The 26836-nt window shown below is 43.5% G+C and overlaps 1 protein-coding gene across 7 annotated transcripts in view; it reads left to right on the forward strand.

Moving 5' to 3' along the window:
- The window catches only part of LOC102728327 (zinc finger protein 510), an 82587-nt gene that overhangs the window by 14723 nt on the left and 41028 nt on the right, over positions 1-26836 (forward strand). The window contains exon 5 of one of the 7 annotated variants that reach the window (XM_081802972.1): positions 965-1261. The exons of the other annotated variants lie outside the window; for them this stretch is intronic. Within the exon in view, the coding sequence (XP_081659098.1) occupies positions 965-1002 (38 nt within the window). The 3' untranslated portion in view covers positions 1003-1261. Of the gene's footprint in view, positions 1-964; positions 1262-26836 lie in introns of those variants that run through there. 7 annotated transcript variants of the gene reach the window in all.

Raw genomic sequence — 26836 nt, forward strand, 5'->3', positions numbered from 1 at the left:
ATCCCGACAGCCAGTCTCCCTCCCCCTGCCATTTATCCTCTGATATCTGCCCACAGAATCACGGCTCCCTCCTTCATACCTCAGAACCAACTGCCTGCGATATTCTGTTTGTAGAGATCCAGATCTATCTTCTTACATTTCAGGCTGATTTTGTGGGTGTTCAGAGTGGTCTGGTAATTCCAGGGACCAGTTGGAATAGGGTCCCCTACTCCTCCGCCATCTTTTCATAAGCCCGTAGTTTCTGTTTTTGAAATGCTTATTGGACCTTAATTTTATCTCCCCTAAGGCCTTCCAGGTATGGCATTAAAAAAAGAAAATTGTAAAGTAGAGATGAGTTGTATGTAAATTTCTTTTTCATACCATATGCTGTGGACTAAATGTTTGTGTCCCCCCATCCTGAATCCATATTTTGAAGGCTTAATTCCCCCATTGTGATGGTATTTGAGGTCTGGAGCATTTAGGAGGTAATTAGATTTAGAAGAGGTCATGAGGATGGAGCCCCCATGATGAACTAATGTTCTTATAAGGTAAGGACACCAAATCTCTTGTTCTCTACTCCATATGAGGCAAGGAAGCTATCTGTAAACCAGGATGAGGACCTTTACCAAGAACCCCCACCATGCTGCCAAAATGATCTCAGACTTCCAGGCTCCAGAACTGTGAGAAATAGATATTTGTTATTTAAGCCACCACATCTGTGGTATTTTGGTATAGCAGTCTAAACTGACTAAGACTCCATATTTTATCTTCCCGATAACACCAATAAAACAGTGATTTATCTAATGAAGGCTCATCCTTAGGCTCCTCATGTTAAGTGGCAAAACAGCACTGAAGGTTTGTAGATTAGCACTTCTATCCTTTGTCATCCTCTATCTATTAAAGCAGGTATTTTAATAGCTAATTCCAATTGTTTATTAAAGGTTACTTTGATGTTAATAGAGAATATAATGTTTCTTTTCCCCAGTGCACTGCATGGGCAGTCAAGTGAGTACCTTCACCTGAAGAAGTGAAACTAAGAGGATAAAGTTATAGAATATATTCTCTACCAGCCCTTTGATAATATCAAAATCATTGGCTTCAGTCATTGGGCACTTGAAGACAAACCCAAAAATCTAACAAGTTATGTCAATATTCATTTGATTACATCCAGAGCCACTAATTCATGATGCTAATTACTGGACCTTCTGATGAATATTCAACTGCTAAACTTAAGTGGGTTCTCTTGTATGCAATAAATCATTTTCCTACACCACTTTCAAAATTTCTTCTTTGTTGTTAGCTTTCAAAATTTTTACTCTGATGTATCTTTGTGTGGATCTCTGTGTACTTATACTATTGGATTTTATTGAGCTTTGTAAATGTATAGATTAGTATTTTGTTTTCCTCAAATTTGGGACATTTTCAGCCATTATTTCTTCAAATATTTTTTTTTCTGCTCTTTTCTGTGTCATCATTTCTATTACTCCATTATGCATTTCATAGTGTCCCAAGTATCTCTGAAGTTCATTTTTGTTCTTTGGATTACATAATTTTTATCAATTAATCTTTCAAGTTTGTGGATTAGTTTTTCTGCCAGTCCAAATCGGTTCAGCCATTCTAGTAAATTTCGTATTTCATTAATGTATTTTTTAACTCCAGAATTTTCACTTTTTCTTTTTTTAAATCTCTTTATTGATATTCTCTATTTTGTGCGATATTGCAATATCTTCCTCTACTTCTTTAGGCATGGTTATCTTTAGTTCTCTGAACATATTTATTATAGCTTCTTTGAAGTCTTTGTCTACTAGATCCCACATAGACCCTTTTCACGGGCAGTTTCTATTACTTGCTTCTGTTTTTCCTCTATGAGTAACACTTTCTTCTTTGCATATCTTATAAATTTTTGTTGAAAATGGATATTTTAGATAATATATCATAGCATCTCTGGCTACTGATTCCCCCACCCATAGGGCTTATTTTTGTTGTTTGCTTTTTTGATGAGTGACTCGACTGGACTTTTTTAGTGAAGTATATGTTTTCCCACGATGTCTGCTGTCATTCTGCTGTTACTCCTTGGAAAGCATAGCTTTAGGCATTTGCACAGTAACCCTGGGATACCAATGATTTCAGCAGGATTCCCTTTGACTGTCTCTTACCCAGATTTCTCTGTGAAGCTGTCTGCCTTTACTGATGTCATATCCAGTTGTTATCCACCAGTTGTTTGTTTCATTGCTTGTGACACTGTCCTAGGGCATAAATTGCTCTACAGCCTGATCCCCTTTTCAGGGATAGTTCTTAAAGCCAGCCCTTGAGGTTTGTTCTGACTCCAGGAAGACTCTTCTTAACTGTCTCTTCCCCTGGTCTTCTTTGTTAAATAAACTGGACTGTAGTTTAGCTTGTTGCAGTCATGGAACTACAAGCTTCCTCTAAATTATTTACCACCAGAATCTTCACTATTTTCAAGAGTCCCTTTAGGCTTCAGCTTTCCAAAACTATGTTACAAATTAAGTGAGGATGGTGGAGGGGGGCAAGATGGTGGCAGAGTAGGGACCTCGTTTCAGCTGGTCCCTTGAATGTAGCTGGATATCTATCAAACCATTCTGAACACACACAAATTCAATCTGGAATGTAAGAAGATTTATCTGGATCTCTACAAGCAGAAAAATGACTACTTTTTGCAAGGTAGGGGGTGTGGAACCTTGAATCTTTGGGGGAAATATTGGAAGATAAACAGAGGGGGGAGGGAGCCTCCATAAGCCAGCCACTGGAAAGTGATATAACACTGGAGCAAAAAATCAGGACCCTTGGAAATCTGCTCTAGTGAGAGACACCCCTTTCTGAAAAAGGCACAGGGGATGAATAGGGCAGAATTCTAGGTGGATTATTGTGGTCTCAGGATCTCAGGAGACTCAGAAAAAATGGGGGAGCCTGAACCAATAGAGTCCCCAAGCAGTGGAGTGGGGAGACTGGTTATGGTCAACGAGCACAGAAGGGACTCTCAGCTCTGGTCACCATAAAACATGACCCAAGCTGGTAGGGAGACTGCTGTCTGACCACCCTGAAAAGGATTAGATGTTTAACATCCCAGGAGAGATATAAAATGGCTTGCGCCCATGACAGAGCAACAGCTCTCAGGGCAGTGTGGCCAATGGAGGGACACTGGGGCAGCATCCAGCATGACCTGGGAGTTGCTGAAGAGGGTGTACGTGCGAGCCCTTGGCCACTAGCAGCTGATGTGTTACAAAGCACAGAGATGCTTGAAGGTCCCCATAATTCCCTTGGGAGAGGTGCAGTGGGTGGGAGCCCTGGGATTTGGTGGTTTGTCACTCAAAGAGGCCATGCCCATGATTGGGCAACAGCTCTCAGGGCCGTGTGACCCCCAGGAGGACACTGGGGCAGCAGCCAACATGACCTGAGAGCTGCAGAAGAGGGTGCACATGCTAGCCCACGGCCACTAGCAGTTGATGTGTTACAAAGCACGGAGATGCTCACAGGTCCCCATGACTCACCTGGGAGGTGAAGCAGGCACTAATAACATGAGTCTGTGGAGTTTGGTACACACAGAAGAGGAGACAGTTTGACTTAGAGGATTTATTGAAAAAGAGACTGTGACATTGCAGCTCTGGGCCAGAGTTCCTGTATGGCCCTATTTGCTCTGACCCTCTAAAGAGGAGCAGAAAGACACCAGGGGGAAAAAGCCACACAGCCGACCAGCTCACATTAAGCCCATCCCCCTGACAAGGGGTGGGGCAACTCCACCAAAGCAAAAATGCCTAAGAAGCTGAGCAGCAAGCCTCTCCCCCAGAAGACAGACTGGAGGACAGGTGAATGATAAGCTTATTTCCCACAGTACTGCAAAACTCCAGTGCCAGGGAAAATAATATAGGGAGTTCCAGGTGTTCTCTCACAACTCATTTATACTTCAGGCTAAAATTTTAGATTTCTTTTTTGTTTCTTTTCTGATTCTTCTTTTTTTCTTTCTTTTTTTTTTTTTTTAACACTGTTCCCATTTCAAAGAGATTCTTATTTCCCAACTTACATTTTTAAGTCACTTTTTAACTTTCACTTTTTTCACATCTATGTTTCACATTTAGATTTATGCCCCATACTAGCCTGTTTTTCACTCTATTCAATTTTATCTTGATATATATGATTTCTTTGCAATTTGGGGATATAGTGTCTTCTAAGACACCAAAAATCAAGCAGGAACAGGCACATCACCCTGCTTTGTCTACTCTGAGAGATTATAATCTCTTTCCCCACCCCCACCCCTTTTTTTCTTTTTTATTGTTTTGGATCATCTTGGCTTTCGTTGCATATCTATGGTAGCTTTCAACCACTTCGGATTTTTTCTAGGGTGCATTTGGCTTGGGTCGTGGTTGATATTTTGAACTCTGTTCATTCGCTCAACCATCCCTTGACAGAATGACTAGGAGGAGGAACTCAGAACAAAGAAAACAACCAGAGACAAGGTCCTCTGCCACAGCACTAATGGATATGGATATAAGCAAGTTGTCAGAGATAGAATTCAGGATAGCAATCATAAAGACAATAGCTAGGCTTGAAAACATTAGTGACAATATAGAATCTCTAATGGCAGAAATGAGATCTAATCAGGCAGAACTTCAGAATGCTATGAATGAGATGCAGTATAAACTGGATACTCTAACAGCCAGGGTAAATGAGGCAAGAGAGTGAATCAGTGATTTAGAAGCTAAGCTAATAGAAAGGAAGGAAGCTGAGGAAAATAGTGATAGGCAGCCAGCAGACCATGAAAATAGATTTAAAGAGATCAGTGATGCCATGAAACGTTCCAATGTTAGAATTATTGGGCTCCCTGAGGGGGTGGAGAGAGAGAGAAGACTAGAAGGCATATTTGATGAAATCATAGCTGAGAACTTCCCTAATCAGGGAAGAAAACAAGCATCCATGTCCAAAGGGCAGAGAGGACCCCTCTCAAAATCAATAAAAATAGAGCAACACCCCAATATATAATAGTGAAGCTTGCAAATCTTAGAGCCAAGGAAACTACCCTGAGAGCAGCTAGGGGGATGAGATTTCTTATGTACGGAGGGAGGAAGGTCAGAATAACATGAGACCTATCCACAGAGACCTGGCAAGCCAGAAAGGGCTGGCAAGACACATTCAGGGTACTAAATGAGAAGAACATGGAGGCAAGAATACTTTATACAGCAAGGCTGTCATTCAGACTGGATGGAGAGATAAAGAGCTTCCAGGAGAGACAGAAACTGAAAGAATGTTACCACCAAGCCAGGACTGCAAGAAATATTAAGGGGGATTTTATAAAAGAAGAAAGACCCCCACAGTAATATAGACCACAGATTAACAGAGACAATCTATAGAAACAGGACTTTAAAGGCAATATGGTGGCACTAAATTCATATCTTTAAATAGTTACTCTCAACGTGAATGGGCTGAATGCTCCCATCAAAAGACACAGGGTTTCAGATTGGATAAAAAAGCAGGACCCATCCATATGCTGTCTACAAGAGACTCATTTTTAACCTAAAGACACCTCCAGATTGAAAGTGAGGGGATGGAGAACCATTTACCATGCCAGTGGACCTCAAAAGAAACCTGGGGTAGCAATTCTCATATCAGACAAATTAGATTTTATTTTATTTTTATTTTTTTATTTTTATTTATTTATTTGAGAGAGAGAATGAGAGAGAGAGAGCACGAGAGAGGGAGAGGCAGACTCCCCACTGAGCAGGGAACCCGACGTGGGACTCGATCCCAGGGCTCCAGGATCATGACCTGAGCCAAAGGCAGTCGCTTAACCAACTGAGCCACCCAGGCGCCCGACAAATTAGATTTTAAACCAAAGACTTTGGTAAGAGAAGTAGAGGAACACTATATCATACTTAAAGGGTCTATCCAACAAGAAGATCTAACAATTGTTAGATGTTATGCCCCCAACATGGGAGCAGCCAACTACATAAACCAAGTAATAACCAAAATAAAGAATCATATTGATAATAATACATTAATAGTAGGAGACTTCAACACTCCACTCATGGCAATGGACAGATCATCTAAACAGATCAACAAAGGAACAAGAGCTTTGAAGGACACATTGGACCAGATGGACTTTGTAGATATACACAGAACATTCCTTCCTGAAACAACAAAATACTCATTTTTCTTGAGTGCATCTGAAAGTAATGATATGTTGGGTAATCAAATGTAAATTTAAGAAAAGGAACTATGTTAGCGGTTATAGACACAGGAAGATGGTAAGTGCAGGAAGAGGAAATAGTCATAGAGCTAGCTTATCTAAACGCACTGAATGTCTCCCTGGGTGCTTTCCAATGCTTTTGACAATTCAGGACAGTCTGTTTGAGACTCACTACCTTCAGAAACAAGACTCCTCTTCAACTTTTCCAGATCTCTCCTGATCTTGGGGCAAATCTCATGTGATCTGAATCCAAATCACGTGAGATTTGGGGCTCAGCCAGCAAGTTCTAGGTCCAAAACTCATGAGATATCTGGACAAAATGCCCAAGCCTCAGTAGGACCTGGCACACCCTAGGAGAGACTGCTTTGTGCTACTTAGTAGGTAGGGACAGCACATTCCAGGATTGGGCACAACTGCTAATATTTGCAGTTTAATGAATACCCTCAGATGCAACCTGCATGAAGACCAAGGTGTCTCATTCCTATATCCCTGGTGGGAAAAGTGGGGGTAACAAGGGAACACCGAGTTCAGGATTAATGGGCCCTGTGTGCTCTTATTCACATTAAAATTGGTGTAATAGAAATAGGAAGGCAGTGGGAGAAGAGATCAGCAATTAGCCCACGAGTTGGACATCTGAGCACACAGGAGGCTTCTGGGGCTTTCCCGTCTTTTTTAAAAATTTACATTCAATTAGCCAATATATAGTATATCATTAGTTTCAGGTGTAGAGTTCAATAATTCATCAGTTGTGTATAACACCTGGTGCTCATCACATTATGTGCTCTCCTTAATGCCCATCACCCAATTATCCCATCTCCCCAACCACTTCCCATCCAGCAACCCTCAGTTTGTTTCCTATAGTTATAAGTGGAATATAAGAAACAGCTTTTCCAGTCTTTCAACAAGTTAAGGTTGTCTGTGTGTGTGTCACCCTTCTCCCCCCCCACACACACACACAAATAAGCCTCCTCCTGCCTTAGCCAGATCTCACATAATCTTGGGTCAAATTTCTGGAATTCTCAGGCTACCACTCAGGAATCTTTGGACCAAATCTCACAAGATCTCTGGTCATATCTCAGGAGATCAAAGGTCACTGCTTGGAACTCCACCAAAATCTCCTGAAAGGTTGGGACTAATCTTACGAAATCTATGGCCAAACCATGAAAGAACAGGGGAAAAATCTCCCAGAAACTCTGCATGGCTGGGAACTCCCTAGCCTTGACTCCTGTGCTGCAATAGTGAGCACTGGGACATTACTTTTTTGGGGAACCGTGGGAACACCTGGCATTCCACAAATGCCCACAGATGCCATTCTGATCTTGGGGTCAAAATGGAACACTGCAATAGGGATGCATGGCCTAGAGGTGATAGACACAGGAGGGCATTAGTCCAGGAAGAGGTAATGAGCCTGGATCCTGGCTATCTGAACACACAGGAAGGCTACCTGGGTGCTTTCTCAGGCTTCAACAATTCAAGGCAGTCTGTTTAAGACTTGCCACCCACAGAAACAAGCCACTTCTTGCCTGTGCCTGATCTCATGTCAACTTGGGGCAAATCTCATGTGATCTGAGTCCAACTCCTGTGAGAACTCATCCAAATCTGATGAGATCTTGCACCCAGCCAGTGAGATCTAGGGCCAAAAGTCATGAGATCTCTGCCCAAAGCTCCTGCACACTCAGAAGGACATAGCACTACCTAGCAGAGCCTTCTTTGTGCAAGTTAAGTAGGTAGGGATGACACATTCCAGGGTTGGGCACAGCTGCCAATATTTACAGTTTCACAAATGCTTCCAGACAGGACAAGCACAAAGACACAAGGTTCTCCCTCCTATATGCCTGGTGTTTCAGCATCCTGGATAAAGTGAGGGAAACAAGATTGCACTGAATTCCAGATGAATGAGCCCTGCTTCCTCTTCTTTACACTTAAATGGGGGTAATAGAAACTGGAGGGCAGGGGAGAAGACAGAAGCAATATGCCCCCAAGCTGGATATCTGAGCACATAGGCAGGTTTCTGAGTGCATTCCCAGTCTTTCAACACCTTAAGGCTGTCTGTGTGCATCTCCCTATCCCCCAAATAAAGATAAACCTCCTTTTGCCTTAGCCAGATCTCATGTAATCTTGGAGCACATCTCGCAAATTATCAAGCTACCTTTTGGGAATCCTCAGAACTAATAGCATGAGATCTCTGGATAAATCTCAGGTGATCAAAGGCCACTGCTTGGAACTAGGCCCAAGTCTCCTGACATGTCAGGCCTAAGCTCACAGGTTCTATGGCCAAATCATGCAAGACCTGGGGAGAAATCTCTGGGATTATTGGCAGGGGTGGGAACTTCCTAGGCATGACTCTGGTGCAGCATAATAGCTAGCATTGGGACATTCCTGGTTGGGGGAACCCTGGGAACACCTGGCATTCCACAAACTACCACTGATGCCATTTTGATGTTGGGGGTCAAAACAGAGCACTGAAATAGCAAGGAATGAATGGCCTCCAGGTCCTTTACTGACATTACCTTACAGGTGATACACACAGGAGGGCAGTAGGTGCAGGAAGAGGCAACGACCCTGGGAGCTGGCTCATCTAAAAACACAGGGCCATTCCCTGTGTGATTTCCCAGGATTTTGACAATTTAGAACAGACTGTTTGAGACTTGGCACCCACAGAAAGAAGCCACCTCTTCTCTTTGCCAGATCTCACGTGATCCTTGAGCAAATCTCATGTGATCTCAGTCCAACTCTCATGATATCTTATCCAATTCTCGTGAGAGTTCAGCTCCAGCCATCAAAATTTAGGGCCAAAACTCACGAGATATCAAATCTCTGACACCCTCAGGAGGACCTGGCACTACTTAGCAGAGACTGCTTTATGCTACTTAAGTAGGCAGGGATGGCACATGCCAGGATTGGGCACAACTTCCAATATTGCAGTTTCACAAATGCTCCCAGACACTACCTGCACAAAGACACAGGGAGTCCACTCCTATGTCCCTAGTGTTTAAACATCCTGGGAAAAGTGAGGGTAACAGGGTAACACTGAATTCAGGATGAATGGGCTCTGTGCCCTCTTCCTCAAACTTAAATGGAGGTAATAGAAACAGGAGGGCTAGGGGAGGAGACAGAAGCAATATGTACCCAAGCTGGACATCTGAGCACACATGCAGGCTTCTGGAGGCTTTCCCAGTCTTTCAACACATTAAAGCTGTCTATGTGTGTCTCGCCCACCCCCCCGCCCCATGCAAAATAAAGATAAACCTCCCTTTGCCTTAGCCAGCTCTCATGTAATCTTTGGGCAAATATCATACATTTTCAGGTTACCTCTCAGGAATCATCTGACTAAATCTCAGATCTCTGGACAAATCTACAGAGATCAAAGACCAAAACTTGGAACTAGGCCAAAATTCCCTAAAAAAAAAAAAATCTCTTGAGAGGTTGGGCCTAATCTCTTGAGGTCTATGGACAAATCTCCTGAGTCCTGGGGAGAAATCTCCTGGAAAGTCGGCAGTGGTGGGTCCTCATAGCCTTGAGTCCTGTGCAGCATAATAGCTAACATTGGGACATTCCCGGTTTGGGGAACCCTGGGAACATCTAGCATTCCACAAATGAGCACAGAAGACATTCTGATGTTGGGGTCAACACGGAACACTGAAATAGGGATTAATCGCATGCAGGTCCATACAGACATTACCTTAGTGGTGACAGAAACAGGAGAACACTGGGTGTTATATGCAACTAATGAATAGTTGAACACTACATCAAAAACTAATGATGTGCTATATGGGGGCTAATTGAACATAATAAAAAATTAATTTAAAAATAATAATAAAATAGAAACAGGAGAACATTAGGTGCATGTATAGGCAACAAGCCTGGGAGCTGGCTTTCCAGCTTTTCCAGGTTTTCTGCTTTTCAGGACAATGCGTTTGAGACTCCCCGTCCACAGAAACAAGCCACCTCCTCCTCCTCTTGCCAGAACTCATGTGATCTTGAAGAATTTCTCACTCCTAAATTCCTGGTGTTGCACTGTCCTGGATAAAATGGGGGGAACAAGGTTGCACTGAATTCTGGATGAGTGTGTCCTGCTACCTCTTATTTACACTTAAATGGAGGTAATAGAAACAGGAGGTCCAGGGAGAAGACAGAAGCAATATGCCCCCGAGCTGATATCTGAGTATACAGGCAGGCTCCCTCAGTGATTTCACAGGTTTTCAAAACATTAAGGCTCTCTGTGTGTGTTCCCCCCCACCCCCACCCCACAGTAAAGATAAACCTCCTCTTGCCTTAGCCTGATCTCATGTAAACTTGGGGCAAATCTCTCAAACTCTCAGGCTACCTGTCAGGAATCCTCAGACCAAATCTCAGGAAATCTCTGGAGAAATCTCAGCAGATCAAAGGCCACTGCTTAGACCTAGACTAAAATCTCCTGAGAGGTTGGGCCTAATCTGGCAGGACATAAAGCCAAATCTCGCAAGACCTGGGGAGAAATCTCCTGGAAAATTATCAGGGAAGTGAACTCATCAGATCTGACTCTTGTGTAGCATAATAGCTAGCATTGGGACATTCCTGGTTTGGGGAACCCTGGGAACACCTGGCATTCCACAAACTTTCACAGACACCGTTCTGATGTTGGGGTCAATATGGAGCCTGAAATAGTGATGAATTGCTTCCAGGTCCCTTACAGACATTATCTTAGAGGTGATAGACACAGGAGGGCATTAGATGAAGGAAGAGGCAAGGCTCCTGGGAGCTGACACATCTGAACACAGAGGATGATTCCCTGGATGTTTTCCCAGGCGGTTGACACTTTAGGACCGTCTGTGTGAGAGTCGCCACCTGCAGGAATAAGCCACTTCCTGCCTTTGCCAGATCTCATTTGATCTTGTGGCAAATCTCAAGTGATCTCACTCAAAATCTAGTGAGATCTCATCCAAGTCTCAAGAGATCTCAGACACAGCAAGCAAGATCTAGGGTCAAAACTCATGAGATCTCTGGCCAAAACTCTGGGGTCCTTTGGAGGAGCTGGCACTCTCTCACAAGCCTGCTTGGGCTCCTTAAGTAGGTCAGGATGGCCCATGCCAGGATTGGGGGGAAAATCCAATATTTCCGGTTTCAGAAATGTGTACAGACGACTTGCAGGAAAACAAGGTTTTTCACATCGAAATCCCTGATGTTTCAGCATCCTGGGTGAAGTGGGTATAACAAGGGAACACTGACTTTCAGGATGAATGGGCCCTGTGAACTCTTATTCACACTAAACCAAAGGTGATAGAAACAGGAAGGCAGGAGGAGATGGAAGAAACAATGTGCCCCAGAGCTGGACATATAAGCACACAGGCAGGCTCCTGGAGGCTTTCCCATGCTTTCAACATGTTAAGTCTGTCTGTGATTGTCTCACAAACCCCCAGAGAAGTAAAGATAATCTCTTTCCTTAGGCGAATCTCATGTAATCTTGGGGCAAATCTCGCAAATTTTCTGGCTTCCTCTCAGGAATCCTCTGACCAAATCCCATGAGATCTCATCCAAATCTCATGAGATCTTGGGTCCAGCCATGGAGATCTAGGGTCAAAACTTGTGAGATCTCTGGCCAAAGCTCTTGGGCCCTTGGGAGGAACTGGAACTCCCTAGGAGAGCCTGCATTGTGCTCTTAAGTAGGTAGGGATGACACATACCAGGATTGGGAACAACTTCCAGTATTTCCAGTTTCAGAAATGCTCCCAGACTCGATCAGCAGGAAGACCCAATGTGTTTCACACCTCAATCCCTGCTGTTTCATCATCCTAGGGGGAGTGGGGGTAACAAAGGAGCACTGAACTCAGGAAGAATGAGCTCTATGGACTCTTTTTTTTTTTTAATTTTATTTATTTGACATAGAGACAGAGAGAGGGAACACAAGCAGGGGGAGTAGGAGAGGGAGAAGCAGGCTTCCAGCTGAGCAGGGAGCCCAATGCGGGGCTCGATCCCAGGATGCTGGGATCATGACCTGAGTTGAAGGCAGACACTTAACCGCCTGAGCCACCCAGGTGCCCCCTCTAAGGACTCTTATTCACCTAAACTTGAGGTGATGGAAACAAGAGGGCAGGAGGAGAAGGAAGAAGAAATGGGCCCTGGAGCATGTGAGCCCACAGGAAGGCTCCCTGGGGTCTTTCCAATGCACTCAACACATTAAGGCTATCTCTGTTTGTTTCAGAAACCCCCAGATAAAAAAGATAAACCACCCTTTTCCTTAGCTGGATCTCATTTAATCTTGGGGCAAATCTTGCAAATTCTCTGGCTACTTCTCAAGAATTCTTTGACCAAATCTCACAAGAACTCTGGAAAAATCTGAGATGAAAGTCCACTCCTTGGAACTGGGCCAAAATCCCCTGAGAGGTTGCCCAAAATCTTGCCAGATCAATAACTAAATCTCCCAAGACCTGCAGAGAAATTTCATGGGAACTTGGCAGGGGTGGGAAATCCCTAGCCTCGATGCCTTTACAGCAAAATAAGTACCTGTTGGACGTTCCTGCTTGTGGAACCCTGGGAACACCTGGCATTCCACAAAGCCCACAGATGCCATTCTGATGTTGAGGTCAAATGGAGCACTGAAATAGGGATGAATGGGCCTCTAGGTCCCTTACCAACATGACATGAGAGGCAATAAACACAGAAGTGTATTAGGTACAGGAAGAGGCAATGAGCTGGCTAATCCAAACACACGGGAAGCCTCCTTGGGTGCATTCCCAGTATTTCAGTATTTTAGGACAGTCTGTGTGAGAGTCACCACCTGCAGGAACAAGCCACCTCCTGCCTTTCCCAGATTTTGCATGATCTTGGGGCAAGTCTCACATATTCTCGGCCCAAATCTCCTGAGATCTCATCCAAATCTCATGAGATCTCACCCAGCCAAAGAGATCTAGGGCCAAAACATAAAAGATCTCTGCCCAAATCTCCTGGGCCCTTGGGAGGTACCTCTACACCACAGCAGAGCCTGCTTTGTTCTCCTAAGTAGGTAGGGATGGCACATGCCAGGATTGGGCACAACTTTCAATATTTCCAGCTTCAGAAATGCTCCCAGACACGACCTGTAGGAAGACACAAGGTGTCTCACACCTAAAGCCCTGGAGTTGCAGCATCCTGGGTAAAATGGGGGAAACAAGGGAGCTCTGAATTCAGGAAGAATAGGGCCTGTGGACTCTTAATGACACTAAACCGGAAGTGATAGAAACAGGAGGGCAGAAGGAAAAGGAAGTACCAAAATGCCCATGAGAGGGACATTTGAGCACACAGCAGGCTCCGTGGTGTCTTTCCAATGCATTCAACACATTAAGGCCATCTCTGTTTGTCTGGCAAGCCCCCCAGAAAAAAAGATAAGCCACCTCTTTACTTAGCTGGATCTCATAAAATCTTAGGGAAATCTCGGGAATTATCTGGCTACCACTCAGGAATCCTCTGACCAAATCTCACCAGAACTGAGGACAAATCTCGTGAGATCAAAGTCGACTCCTTGGAACTTGGCCAAATCTAGCTAGATCTATATCTAAATCTTGTAAGAACTGGGGAGAAATCTCAAGAGAACTCAGCAGGGGTGGGAACTCCCTAGCCTTGATGCCTGTGCAGCATAATAGCGACATTTCTGTCTGGGGTACCATGAGAACATCTGGCATTTCACAAAGCCCACAGAGGCCATTCAGATGTTGGGTCCAAACAGAGCACTGAAATAGGGATGTATGGGCCTCCAGGTCCCTTATTGACATTATGTGAGAAGGGAGAGACACAGGAGGGCATTAGTTACAGGAAGAGGCAAGGAACCTGGGAGCTAACTTATCTGAATATGCAGGAAGGCTCCCTGGGTGCTCTTCCAGGCTTTTGACATTTCAGGACAGTCTGTGTGAGCAATGCCACCTGCAGGAACAAGCCACCCCCTGCCTTTGTTGGATCTCATGTGATTTTGGGGCAATTCTCACCTGAACTTAGTCCAATTTCTTGAGATCTCATCCAATTCTCCTGATATCTCAGGCTGAAACAGTGAGATCTGGGGTCAAGTCTCATGAGATCTCTGGCCAAATTCATGGCCCTTTTTGAAACTGGCACTCCCTAGCAGAAGCTGCTTTGTAGTCCTTTTATAGGAAGGAATGGAACATGCTAGGATTGGGTACAACTTCCAATATTTCCACTTTCAGAATTGCTACCAAACAGGCCCTGCAGGAAGACACAAGGTTTCTCACACCTAAATCCCTGGTGTCTCTGCATCCTGGGTGAAATGGGGTTAAGAAGGGAGCACTGAATTCAGAATGGGCCCTGAGGACTCTTATTCACATTAAACCAGAGGTGATACCAACAGGAGGGCAGGAGGAGAAGGCAGAAGCAATGTGTCCCAGAGCAGGACATGTGAGCACACAGGCAGACTCCCTGGGGGCTTTCCCAGGCTTTCAACACGTTAAGGCTATCTGTGTTTGCCACATAACTCCCCAGAAAAAAAGAAAAGATACCTCTTTCCTTAGGCGAATCTCATGTAATCTTGGTGCAAATCTCGCAAATTCCTTGGACACACTCTTAGGAATCTGAAGAGAACTCTGACAAATCTGTGAGATCAAAGTCCACTCCTTGAACGTGGGCAAAAATCCCCAAGAGTTCTGGCCAAATACTGCCATATCTATAACTAAATCTCACGAGACTTGGGAGAAATCTGACAGGAATTTGGCAGGGGTGGGAACTCCCTAGACTTGATGCCTGTGCAGCACAATAGCTAGCTTTGGACATTCTTGTCTGGGGAACCACGGGAAAACATGGCATTCCACAAACACCACAGACAGCATTCTGATGTTGGGTCCAAACAGAGCACTGAAATAAGGAAGAATGGGCCTCCAGGTCACTTACTGACATTACTTGAGAAGGGAGAGACTTGGAAGCATATTAGTTAAGGAAGAGGCAATGAGTCTGGGAGCTGGCTCAACTGAACACAGAAGGCTTCCTGGCTGCTCTCCCAGACTTTTGACATTTCAGGACAGTCTGTGTGAGAGTCGCCACCTGCAGGAACAAGCCACCAGATCCCACATGCTCATGGGGCAAATCTCGTATGATCTCAGTCCAAATCTCCTGAGATCTCATTCAAATCTCATACGAGCTCGGGCCCAGCCAGGAGATATAGGGTCAAAACTCCTGAGATCTCTGGCCAAAAGTCCCAGGCCCTTGGGAGGTATTGGTACTCCTTAGCAGAGCATGTTTGTGCTCCTTATATCAGTAAGGAATGCCCATGCCAGCATCGGGCAGAACTTCCAATATTTCCGGTTTCATCATTGGTCACAGACACGACCTGCAGGAATTCACAAGTTGTTTCACACCTAAATCCCTGGTGTTTCAGCATCCAGGGTGGAGAGAAGGAAAGAAGGGAGCATTGAATTCAGGATGAATGGGCCCTGTCAACTCTTATTCACACTCAAACAGAGGTGACAGAAACAGAAGGGCAGGAGGGGAAGGAAGAAGCAATATGCCATCTAGCAAAACAAATGAGCACACAGGCAAGCTCCCTGGGATTATCCCAGGCCTACAAAACATTAAGGCTATCTCTGTTAGCCTCACAACACCACAGGAAAAAAAGGAAAGATACCTCATTCCTTAGAACTCACATGATGTTTGGGAAAATCTCTTTCCAAATCTCATGAGATCTCATTCAAAGCTCCCGAGATCTTGGGCCAAATCTTGTGAGATCTCATCCAAATATTGTGAGATCTTGGACCCATCCAGCAAGATCGAGGGCCAAAACTTGTATCTGTGGCCAAACTCCCCAGGCCATGGGGAGGAACTGCCAATCCCTTGAAGGACCTGCATTGCAATCCTTATGTTGGTATGGAATGCATATGCCAGGATTGGGCAGAATTTCCAATATTTCTGGTTTCATAATTGCTCCACACTGAACCTACTGGCAGACACCAGGTAGCTCACACCTAAGTTCCTGGTGTTTCAGCATCCTGGGTGATCATCAGGTAAGAAGGGAGCACTGAATTCAGGATGAATGGGTCCTGTGGACACTAATTCATACTCAACCAAAGGAGATAGAAACAGGATTGCAGGAGGGGAAGGTAGAAGCCATGTGCCCACCCTAGCCACCACTACCCCCCCAGCAGGATAAGTGAGCAAACAGGCAGGCTCCCTGGTCGCTTTCCCAGGCTTTCAAAAGGTTCAGGCTCTCTGTTTTAGCCTCACAACACCCCAGAGAAAAGGTAAAAGATACCTCTTTCCTTAGCTGGAGCTCACTTTATCTTGGGGAAAATCTCATGAGATCTCCGTCCAAATCTCGTGAGGTCACAGTCCAAATCTCGAAGACCTCATCCAAATCTCGTGGGATCTTGGGCCCAGCCAGTGACAGATAGGGCCAAAACCTGTTGGGTCTGTGGCCAAACTCCTGGGCCGTTGGTAGAATCTGGCACTCACTAGCAGGGCCTCCTTTGCAATCCTGTAGGGAATGCACATGCCAGGATTTGTCAGAGCTTCCAATATTTCCAGTTTCATAATAGCTCCCACAGACTACCTACAAGCAGACACAAGGTGTCTCACACCTAAGTCCCTGGCATTTCAGCATCCTCGGTGAAGAGCAGGTAAGAAGGGAGCATTGAATTCAGGATGAATGGGCCCTTGGACACTTACACTCAACTAGAGGTCATAGAAACAGAAGAGCAGGAGAAGAAGGAAGAAGCAATGTGGCCCTGAGCAGGACAAGTGAGCAAACAGGCAGGCTCCCTGGGGCTTTCTCAGGATTTGAAAATGTTAAGGCTGTCTGTATTGGCCTCACAAACCCCCAGAAATAAAAGATGCCCCTTATTTAGCTGAACTTCACGTGATCTTGGGGAAAATCTCAGGAGATCTCAGCTCTAATCTTGTAAGATCTCATCCCATCTGGCCAGATCTCAGTCCAAATCTTGTGCAATCTCATCCAAATCTCCTGAGATCTCACCCAAAACTCATGAGATCTCGGTCCAAATCTTGTGAGATCTCATTCAAATCTCCTGAGATCATAGGCTCAGTCAGCGAGATCTAGGGTCAAAACCTTTTGTATCTGAGGCCAAACTCTGGGCCCATGGGAGGATATCACTGCTGGAGGACTGCTGCCTCATAGCAGCACAAAGCCTGCTATGAGATCCTTACGTAGATAAGGATGGTACATGCCAAGATTGGGCAGAACTTCCAATATTTCCAGTTTCATAATTGGTCCCAGACATGACCTGTTGGAAGACACAAGATGTCTCACACCTAAATCCCTGGTGTTTTGGCATCCTGGATGAAGTACAGGTAAGAAGGGAGCATTGAATTCAGTATGAATTGGCTCTGTGGACTCTTATTCACACTCAACCAGAGGTGATAGAAACAGAAGGGCAGGAGAGTAAGGAAGAAGCAATGTGCCCACTAGCAGGAGAAGTGAGCAAACAGGCAGGCTCCCTGGGGCTTTTCCAGGCTTTCAAATCATTCAGGTTGTCTCTATTAGCATCCACACCTGAGAAATGAAAGACAATACACCTCTTTACTTAGCTGGACCTCACCTGATTTTGGAGAAAATCTCAGGACATCTCAGTCCAAATCTTATGAAATCTCATTCAAATATTGTGATATTTCTGTCTAAATCTCATCCAAATCTCACCAAAACAGAGTTCAAATCCAACGAGAACTCAGTCCAAATCATGTGAGATCTCACCCATATCTGTTGAGATCTCTACTCAAATCTCGTGAGATCTCTGCCCAAATCTCTTTAAAACTCAAGTAAATCTTGTGAGATCTCTTCCATATCTCACCATATCTCAGTCCAAATCTCGTGAGATCTCACACACATCTCACTCAAAACTCCAGAGAACTAAGACAAATCTCGTGAGATCTCTTCCAAATCTCGCCAGATCTCAGTCCAAACCCCAGGAGTTCTTAGTCCAAAACTCATGAGCTCTCGTCAGGAGTCAATCCATATCCCATGATATCTCTACAAAATCTAGCGATCTATGTCCAAATCTTTTGAGACCTTTGCACATCCCATGACTTTTCTAGCCAAACCTCGTCAGATTAGACTGCAAATCTCATGAGAATTCAACTCAAATCTCGTGAGATATCACATATCTCCCAAGATTTATAGCTATATCTTGTAAGATCTCATTCAAAATGCCTGAGATCTAAGTCAAAAACTCATGAGATCTCTTCCAAATCTCGCCTGATCTCAGTCCAGATCTCATGATGTGTCACACACTCCTCATGAGATTTCTAGCCAAATCTCATCTGATCTGATTCCAAATCACGTGAGATCTTAGTCCAAATCTCCTATGATCCATTCAGATCTCGCCAACCTCTGTCTAAATCTCATGAGAACCCATCAGAAGTTTGTGAAATCTCATCCAAATCTCAAAAGATCTAAGTCCAAATCTTATGAGATCTCACAAACACCTCACAGTATTTCTCCACAAATCTCATGAGAACACAGTCCAATTCTCATGAGATCTCATCCAAATCTCACCAGGACTCAGTCCAAATCCCTTGAGAACTCAGGCCAAATCATGTGAGATCTTATGTATGTCTGGTGAGATATCTACCCAAATCTTGTGAGAGCTCTGTCCAAATCTCTTTAAAACTCAAGCCAAATTTCATGAGATCTCTTCCATATCTCACCATATCTCAGTCTAAATATCATGAGATCTCACACACATCTCACAAGATTTTAACCAAATTTTGAGAGATCTCATTCAAAACTACTGAGAACTAAGTCCAAAACTCGTGAGATCGCTTCCAAAACTTGGGAGATCTTAGTCCAAATCTCATGAGATCTCATGTAAATATTGTCAGGCCTCAGTGCAAATCCCATGAAATTTCTATGAAATCTAGACAGAACTACATCAAAATCTCCTGAGACCTCAGGTATATACCACGAGTTTTCTAGCCAAACCTCGTCAGATTGGATTCTAAATCTCATGAGAATTCAGTCCAAATCTCGTGAGAACTCTTTCAAATCCCACCAGAACTCAGTCCAAATTTCGTGAGAGCTCACCATATGTAAAGAGATTTTTTACACAAATCTGGTGAGATCTTAATCCAAATCTCGTGAGACCTCAACCAAATCTCACCAGACCTCAGTTTGAATCTCCTGAGGTCGAAAGCATGTCTTATGAGATTTATAGCCAAATCTGGTGAGATCTCTGTCTGAATCTCTTGAGAACTCAGTCCAAATTGCCTGAGATCTCTTCCAAATTTCGCCAGATCTCAGAACATATCTGGTAAGATCTTACCCACATCTCGTGAGATTTCTAGCCAGAGCTCATCAGGTCTAAACCTAAATCTCATGAGAACTGAGTTCAAATCTCATATAATCTCATTCAAATCTCTCCAACTCTGTCCAAATCTAATGAGATCTCATCCAAGTCTCACCAAAACAGAGTTCAAATCCCAAGAGAACTCAGTCTATCATGTGAGATCTCACCCATATCTGTTGAGATTTCTACGCGAGTCTCATGAGATCTCTGTCCAAATCTCTTTAAAACTCAAGCAAATCTCATGAGATCTCTTCCATATCTCATTCCAAACTTTGTGAGATCTCACACACATCTCGCAATATTGGTAGCTAAATCTTGTAACATCTCATTCAAAACTCCTGAGAACTAAGTCCTAAACTAGTGAGATCTCTTCTATATTTTGCCAGATCTCAGTCCACCTCTCATGAGATCTTAGTCCAAATCTCATGAGATCTCATGCAAATCTCATCAGGAGTCAGTCCAAATCCCATGAGATTTCTAGCCAAACTAGACAGATCCCGGGAGGTTTCTAGCCAAACTCATCAGATCTGATTCCAAATCTCGTGAGATCTCTTCCAAATTGCACCAGGACTCAGTCCAAATCCCATGAGTACGCAGTCCACATCATGTGAGATCTCATGCACATTCATATCTACCCAAATCTCATGAGATCGCATTCCAAATCTCGTGAGAAATCAGTCCAAATCTTGTGACAGCTCTTCCAAATCTCTCAAGATTGCAGCCCAAATCTAGTGAGATCTCACGCACATCTTGCAAGATGAGATCTCATTCTAAACCTCATGAGAAATCAGTCCAAATCTCATAAGATCTCACACACATCTCGAGAGATTTCTATCCAAAGCTCGTCAGATGGATTCCAAATCTCATGAGAATTTAGTCCAAATCTCGTGAGCTCTCTTCCAAACCTTGCCAAATCTCAGGCCAAATTTTTGGAGATCTAACACACATGTAGTGAGATTTTTACCCAAATCTGGTGAGATTTTATTCCAAATCTTGTGAGAACTCAACCAAATCTCACCAGAACCCATTCCAAATCTCCTGAGATCTCATGCATGTCTCATGAGATTTATAGCCAAATCTGGTGAGATCTCTGTCTGAATCTCTTGAGAACTTAGTCCAAATCTCACCAGATCTCAGAACAAATCTCGTAAGATCTTATACACATCTCATGAGATTTCTAGCCAGAGCTCATCATGTCTGATCCTAAATCTCGTGAGACCTGAGTTAAATCTCATATGATCTCATTCAAATTTCACCAGACTGTCCAAATCTCATGAGATCTCATCCAAATCTCGCCCAAACTCAGACCAAACCCGTGAGAACTCAGTCCAAATCATGTGAAAGCTCACGCACATGTGGTGAGATTTCAACACAAATCACATGAGATTTCTGTTTAAATCTCTTTAAAACTCAAACTGAATCTCATGAGATCTCTTCCATATCTCGCCAGATCTCAGTCCAAATCTCGTGAGGTCACACACACATCTCGCAAGATTGTAGCCAAATCTTGTGAGATCTCATTCAAAATTCCTGAGATCTAAGTCCAAAACTCGTGAGAGCTCTTCCAAATCTTGCCAGATCTCAGTCCAAATCTCGTAAGGGCTCATGCAAATCTCAATTGGAGTCAGTCAAAATCCCATGAGATCTCTACAAAATCTAGACAGATATACGTCCAAATCTCTTGAGACCTTATGCACATCCCATGACTTCTCTAGCCAACCTCGTCAGATTGGACTCCAAATCTCATGAGAATTCAGTCCAAATCTCGTGAGCACTCTTCCAAATCTCGCCAGATCTCAGTCCTAATATCGGGAGATCTAATGTGTATGTAGTGAGATTTTTACCCAAACCTCATGAGATCTTAATCCAAATCTCTTGAGATCTCAACCAAATCTCGCCAGAACTCAGTCCAAATCCCCTGAGAGCTTGCACATATCTTGTGCGATTTATACTCAAATCTGGTGAGATCTCTGTCCAAATCTCATGAGAACACAGTGCAAATCTCATGATATCTCATCAAATATCACCAGGACTCAGTCCATATCCCGTGAGAACTCAGTCCAAATCATGTGAGAACTCACACACATCTGGAGAGATTTCTTCCCAAATCTTGTGAGATCTCTGTCCAAATCTCTTTAAAACTCAAGCCAAATCTCGTGAGATTTCTTCCATCTCTTGCCAGATCTCAGTCCAAATCTCATGAGGTCACACACACATCTTGCAATATTTGTAGCTAAATCTTGTAAAATCTCATTCAAAATTCCTGAGAACTAAGTCCAAAACTCATGAGATCTCTTCCAAATCTTGCCACATCTCGGTCCAAATCTCAAGATATCTCACACATGTCTCACAAGATTTCTAGTCAAATCTCATCAGATCTGATTCCAAATCTTGTGAGAACTCAGTCCAAATCTCCTAAGGTCACATTCAGTTCTCAACCACCTTGTCCAGATCTCGAGAGAACTCGTCAGAAGCTCTTGAAAGCATATCCTAATCTCAAAAGGTCTGTCTACATCTCATGAGATCTCACGAACTTCTCGTGATATTTCTACCCAAATCTCATGAGATCTTAGTCCCAATCTCATGAGATCTTGTCCAAATCTTACCAGGACTCAGTCCAAATCCCATGAGAACTCAGTGAGATGTGGGTGAGATCCCATGTGAGATCTCACCCACATCTGTTGAGATTTCTACTCGAATCTCGTGAGATCTCTGTCCAAATGTCTTTAAAACTCAAGCAAATCTCATGAGATCTCTTCCATATCTCACCATATCTCATTCCAAACCTTGTGAGATCTCACACACATCTCAAAAATTCATAGCTAAATCTTGTAACATCTCATTTAAAACTCCTGAGAACTAAGTCCTAACCTAGTGAGGTCTCTTCCATATCTCGCCAGATCTCAGTCCAATCTTGTGAGATCTTAGTCCAAATCTCATGAGATCTCATGCAAATCCCATCAGGAGTCAGTCCAAATCCCATGAGATTTCTACAAAATCTAGACAGGTCCTGGGAGGTTTCTAGCCAAACTCATCAGATCTGATTCCAAATCTCCTGAGATCTCTTCCAAATCATGCCAGGACTCAGTCCAATCCTGTGAGTACACAGTCCAAATCATGTGAGATCTCACACACATTTCGCAAGATATCTACCCAATTCTTGTGAGATCGCATTCCAAATCTCGTGAGAAATCAGTCCAAATCTCGTGACAGCTCTTCCAAGTCTCCTAAGATCACAGTCCAAATCTAGTGAGATCTCACACACATCTTGTGAGATTTCTAATGAAATCTCATGAGATCTCATTCCAAACCTCATGAGAAATCAGTCCAAATCTCATGAAATCACTTCCAAACGTCACCAGATCTCATTCCAAGTCTCATGAGTTTTCATGCAAATCTCATCAGGACTCAATCCAAATCCCATGAGACCTCTACAAAATCCAGACAGATCTATGTCCAATCTCTTGAGACCTCATGCACATCCCAGGGGCCAGATCGCATTCCAAATCTCGTGAGAACTCAGTCCAAATCTTGTGTGAACTCAGTTCAAATCTTGTGAGATGTCTTCCAGTCTTGCCAATCGATGTCCAAACACCATGATGTCTCACACACATCTCATGAAATTTCTCCCAGAATCTCGAGTTTGTAGTTCAAATCTCATGAGACCTCAGTCCAAATCTCGAGAGAACTCAGTCCTTTTCCCATGAGATCTCATTGAAATCTCGCCAGATTTCAGTCCAAATCTCATGATATCACATGCACATTTCACATATCTACCCAAATCATGTGAGATCTTATTGCACATCTCATGAGAACTCAGTCCAAATCATGTGAGATCTCACACACATCTCACGAGATTTCTAGCCAAATCTTGTAAGAGCTCATCCAAACCTCACCAGATCTCTGTCCAAATCTAGTGAGTTCTCAGTCGAAATCTTGGAAGAACTCAGTCCAAATCTCATGAGATCTATTCCAAATCTCACCAGATCTCATACAATCTTGTGAGACCTTACACACATTGAGCAAGATCTCTGACCAACTCTCGTGAGATCTTAGTTAAAATCTTACACACATCCAGTGATATTTCTACACAAATCTCATGAGATCTCAAACCTCATGAGAAATCAGTCCAAGTCTCATGAGATCTCTTCCAAATCACTCCATATCTCATTCCAGATCTCCTGATATCTCACAAACATCTCATGAGATTTCCACCCAAATCTCCTGAAATCTCTGTCCAAAACTCTTGAAAACTCAGTTGAAATCTCATGAAATCTTAACCCATATCTCCTGAGAGCTCATGCAAATCTCATCAGGACTCAGTCTAAACCCCATGAGATCTCTACAAAATCTAGCCATATCTAAGTCCAAATCTCTTGAGACCTCACGCACATCCCATGAGTTTTCTAGCCAAATCTCATCAGATTGGACTCCAAATCTCGTGAGAATTCAGTCCAAATCTCGTGAGCTCTCTTCCAAATCTGGTTGGATCTCAATTCAAATTTCGTGAGATCTAATGCACACGTAGGGAGATTTTTTTCCCAAATCTCATGAGACTTCAACCAAATCTCGCCAGAACTCAGTCCAAATCTACTGAGAGCTCACGCGTATCTTGCACAATTTATACTCAAATGTGGTGAGATCTCTGTCCAAATCTCATGAGAACACTGTGCAAATCTCATGAGATCTCATCAAATCTCACCAGGACTCAATCCAAATCCTGTGAGAACTCAGTCCAAATCACATGAGATCTCACGCACATCTGGAGAGATTTCTCCCCAAATCTTGTGTGATCTCTGTCCAAATCTCTTTAAAACTCAAGGCAAATCTCGTAAGATTTCTTCCATATCTCACCATATTTCATTCCAAATCTCGTGAGATCTCACACATATCTCACAATATTTGTACCTAATCTTGTAAAATCTCATTCAAAACTCCCGAGAACTAAGTCCAAAACTCGTGAGACCTCTTCAAGATCTTGCCAGATTTCAGTCCAAATCTCGTGAAATGTCACAAACATCTCGCGAGTTTTCTAGCCAAATCTCACCTGATCTGATTCCAAATCCTGTGAGATCTCAGTCCAAATCTCCAATGATCTCATTCAAATCTCGTGCCTCTCTGTCCAAATCTCGAGAGAACTCATCAGAAGCTGGTGAATTCTCATCCAAATCTCAAAAGACCTCAGTCCAAATCTCATGAAAACACAGGAACATCTCACGTTATTTCTCCACAAATCTCATGAGAACACAGTTGAGTTCTTGTGAGATCTCACTCAAATCTCAGCAGGACTCAGTCCAAATTCCTTGAGTACTCAGTCCAAATCATGTGACATCTCACTCACATCTGGTGGGATTTCTACCCAAATCTCGTGAGATCTCTGTCCAAATCTCTTTAAAACTCAAGGAAATCTCGTGAGATCCTTCCATATCTTGCCATACCTCAGTCTAAATCTTGTGATATCTCACATAGGCCTCACAAGATTTTAGCCAAATCATGTGATATCTAATTCAGAACTCCTGAGATCTAAATCCAAAATTTGTGAGAACTCTTCAAATTCTTGTAAGATCTCAGTCCAAATCTCATGAGATCTTAGTCCAAATCTTGTGAGATCTTATGCAAGTCTCATCAAGAGTTGGTCCAAATCCCATGAGATCTATACAAAATCTAGACAGATCTATGTCCACATCGCTTGAGAACTTATTAGCCAAACCTCATCAGATTGGACTCCAAATCTCTTAAGAATTCAGTCCAAATCTTGTGAGCACTCTTCCAAATCTCACCCAATCTCAGTCCTAATATCGGGAGACCTAATGCGCATGTTGCAAGATTTTTACCCAAATCTCATGAGATCTTAATCCAAATCTCGTGAGACCTCAACCACATCTCTCCAGGACTCAGTCAAAATTTCCTGAGAGTTCATGCATATCTCGTGTGATTTAGAATCAAATCTGGTGAGATCTCTGAAAAATCTCATGAGAACACAGTCCAAATCTTGTGAGATCTCATCCACATCTCACCAGGACTCAGCCCAAATCCCATGAGAACTTAGTCCAAATCATGTGAGATCTCACACACATCTGGTGAGATTTCTACCCAAATCTGGTGAGAAATGTGCCCAAATCATTTTAAAACTCAAGCCATGTCTCATGAGATTTCCATATCTCGTGATATTGCAGTCCAAATCTCATGAGATCTCACCCAAATCTCACCTTGTCTTGGGTGAAATCTCATGAGATCTCACAGAGATTGAGTGAGACTTCACACAATTCCAACCAGCATGTATCCAAGCTCCTAGACCTCATTCTCCAAATCTCATGAGATCTCGCCCATATTTCTCCATCTTGGGTGAAACCTCATTAGATCTCACAGAGCTCGGGCAAGATTTTGCACCACTCCTGCCAGCACACATCCAAGGCTCCAAGACCTCACATGAGATCTTGCCCAACCATCTCCTGTCTTGCCAAAAACTCCTGAGATCTAACAGAGCTCATGTGAGATATAGCACCAAATCCAAATAGGTCTTCCAAGCCTCCGAGACCTCACAGTCCAAATCTCATGAGTTCTTGCCTGTATCTCACCTCAACTTGTATGAAATCTCGTGAGATATCATGGAGCTCAGACAAGATTTCATGCCAAATCCAAATACGTCTTCGAAGCCTCCAAGGCCTAGTAGTCCAAATATGGTGAGATCTCGACCAACTCTCCTCCCATGTTGGTTGAAATCTTGTGAGATCTCTTGGATCTTGCGGGAGATTTCATGTAAAATCCCGCCAGCCTGCATTCAATCCTCCGAGAACTCGCAGTCCAAATCTCATGAGATCTTGCCCAAATCTCGCCAGGTCTTTGCTGGAATCTCCCGAGATCTCACGGAGCTTGGTCAAGATTTCAGGACCAATTCCGCCAGCTTGCACCCAATTATCAAGACCTCACTGTCCAAATCTCATAAAATCTCACCCAAATCTTGCCCAGTCTTGCATGAAATCTCGTGGGATCTCATGGAGCTCGGTCAAGATTTTGGGCCCAATCCAACCAGCTTGCATCCAATTATCAAGACCTCACTGTCCAAATCTTGTGAGATCTTGCCCAAATCTTGCCCCAAATTGTGCAAAACTTCATGCTATCTCATGGAGCTCTGGGGAGATTTCATGCCAAATCCTGCCAGCTTGCATCCAATCCTCTGAGCCCTCCCTGTTCAAATCTTGTGAGATCTTGCCCAAATACCTCCCTGTCTGGGGCAAAACCTCGTGAGATCTCATGAAGCTCAGGCAAGTTTTCCCACCAGATCCTGCCAGCTCTCATCCAGTCCTCCAAGAACTTGCTGTCCAAATCTCGTGAAATCTTACACAAATTTCACCCCTTCTTGGGCAAAATCTCATGAGATCTAATGGAGCTTGGGCAAGATATAAAG

Source organism: Leptonychotes weddellii, chromosome 14 (assembly GCF_054177405.1).
Source record: "Leptonychotes weddellii isolate Sample4059 chromosome 14, ASM5417740v2, whole genome shotgun sequence".
Classification (NCBI taxonomy): Eukaryota; Metazoa; Chordata; class Mammalia; order Carnivora; family Phocidae; genus Leptonychotes; species Leptonychotes weddellii.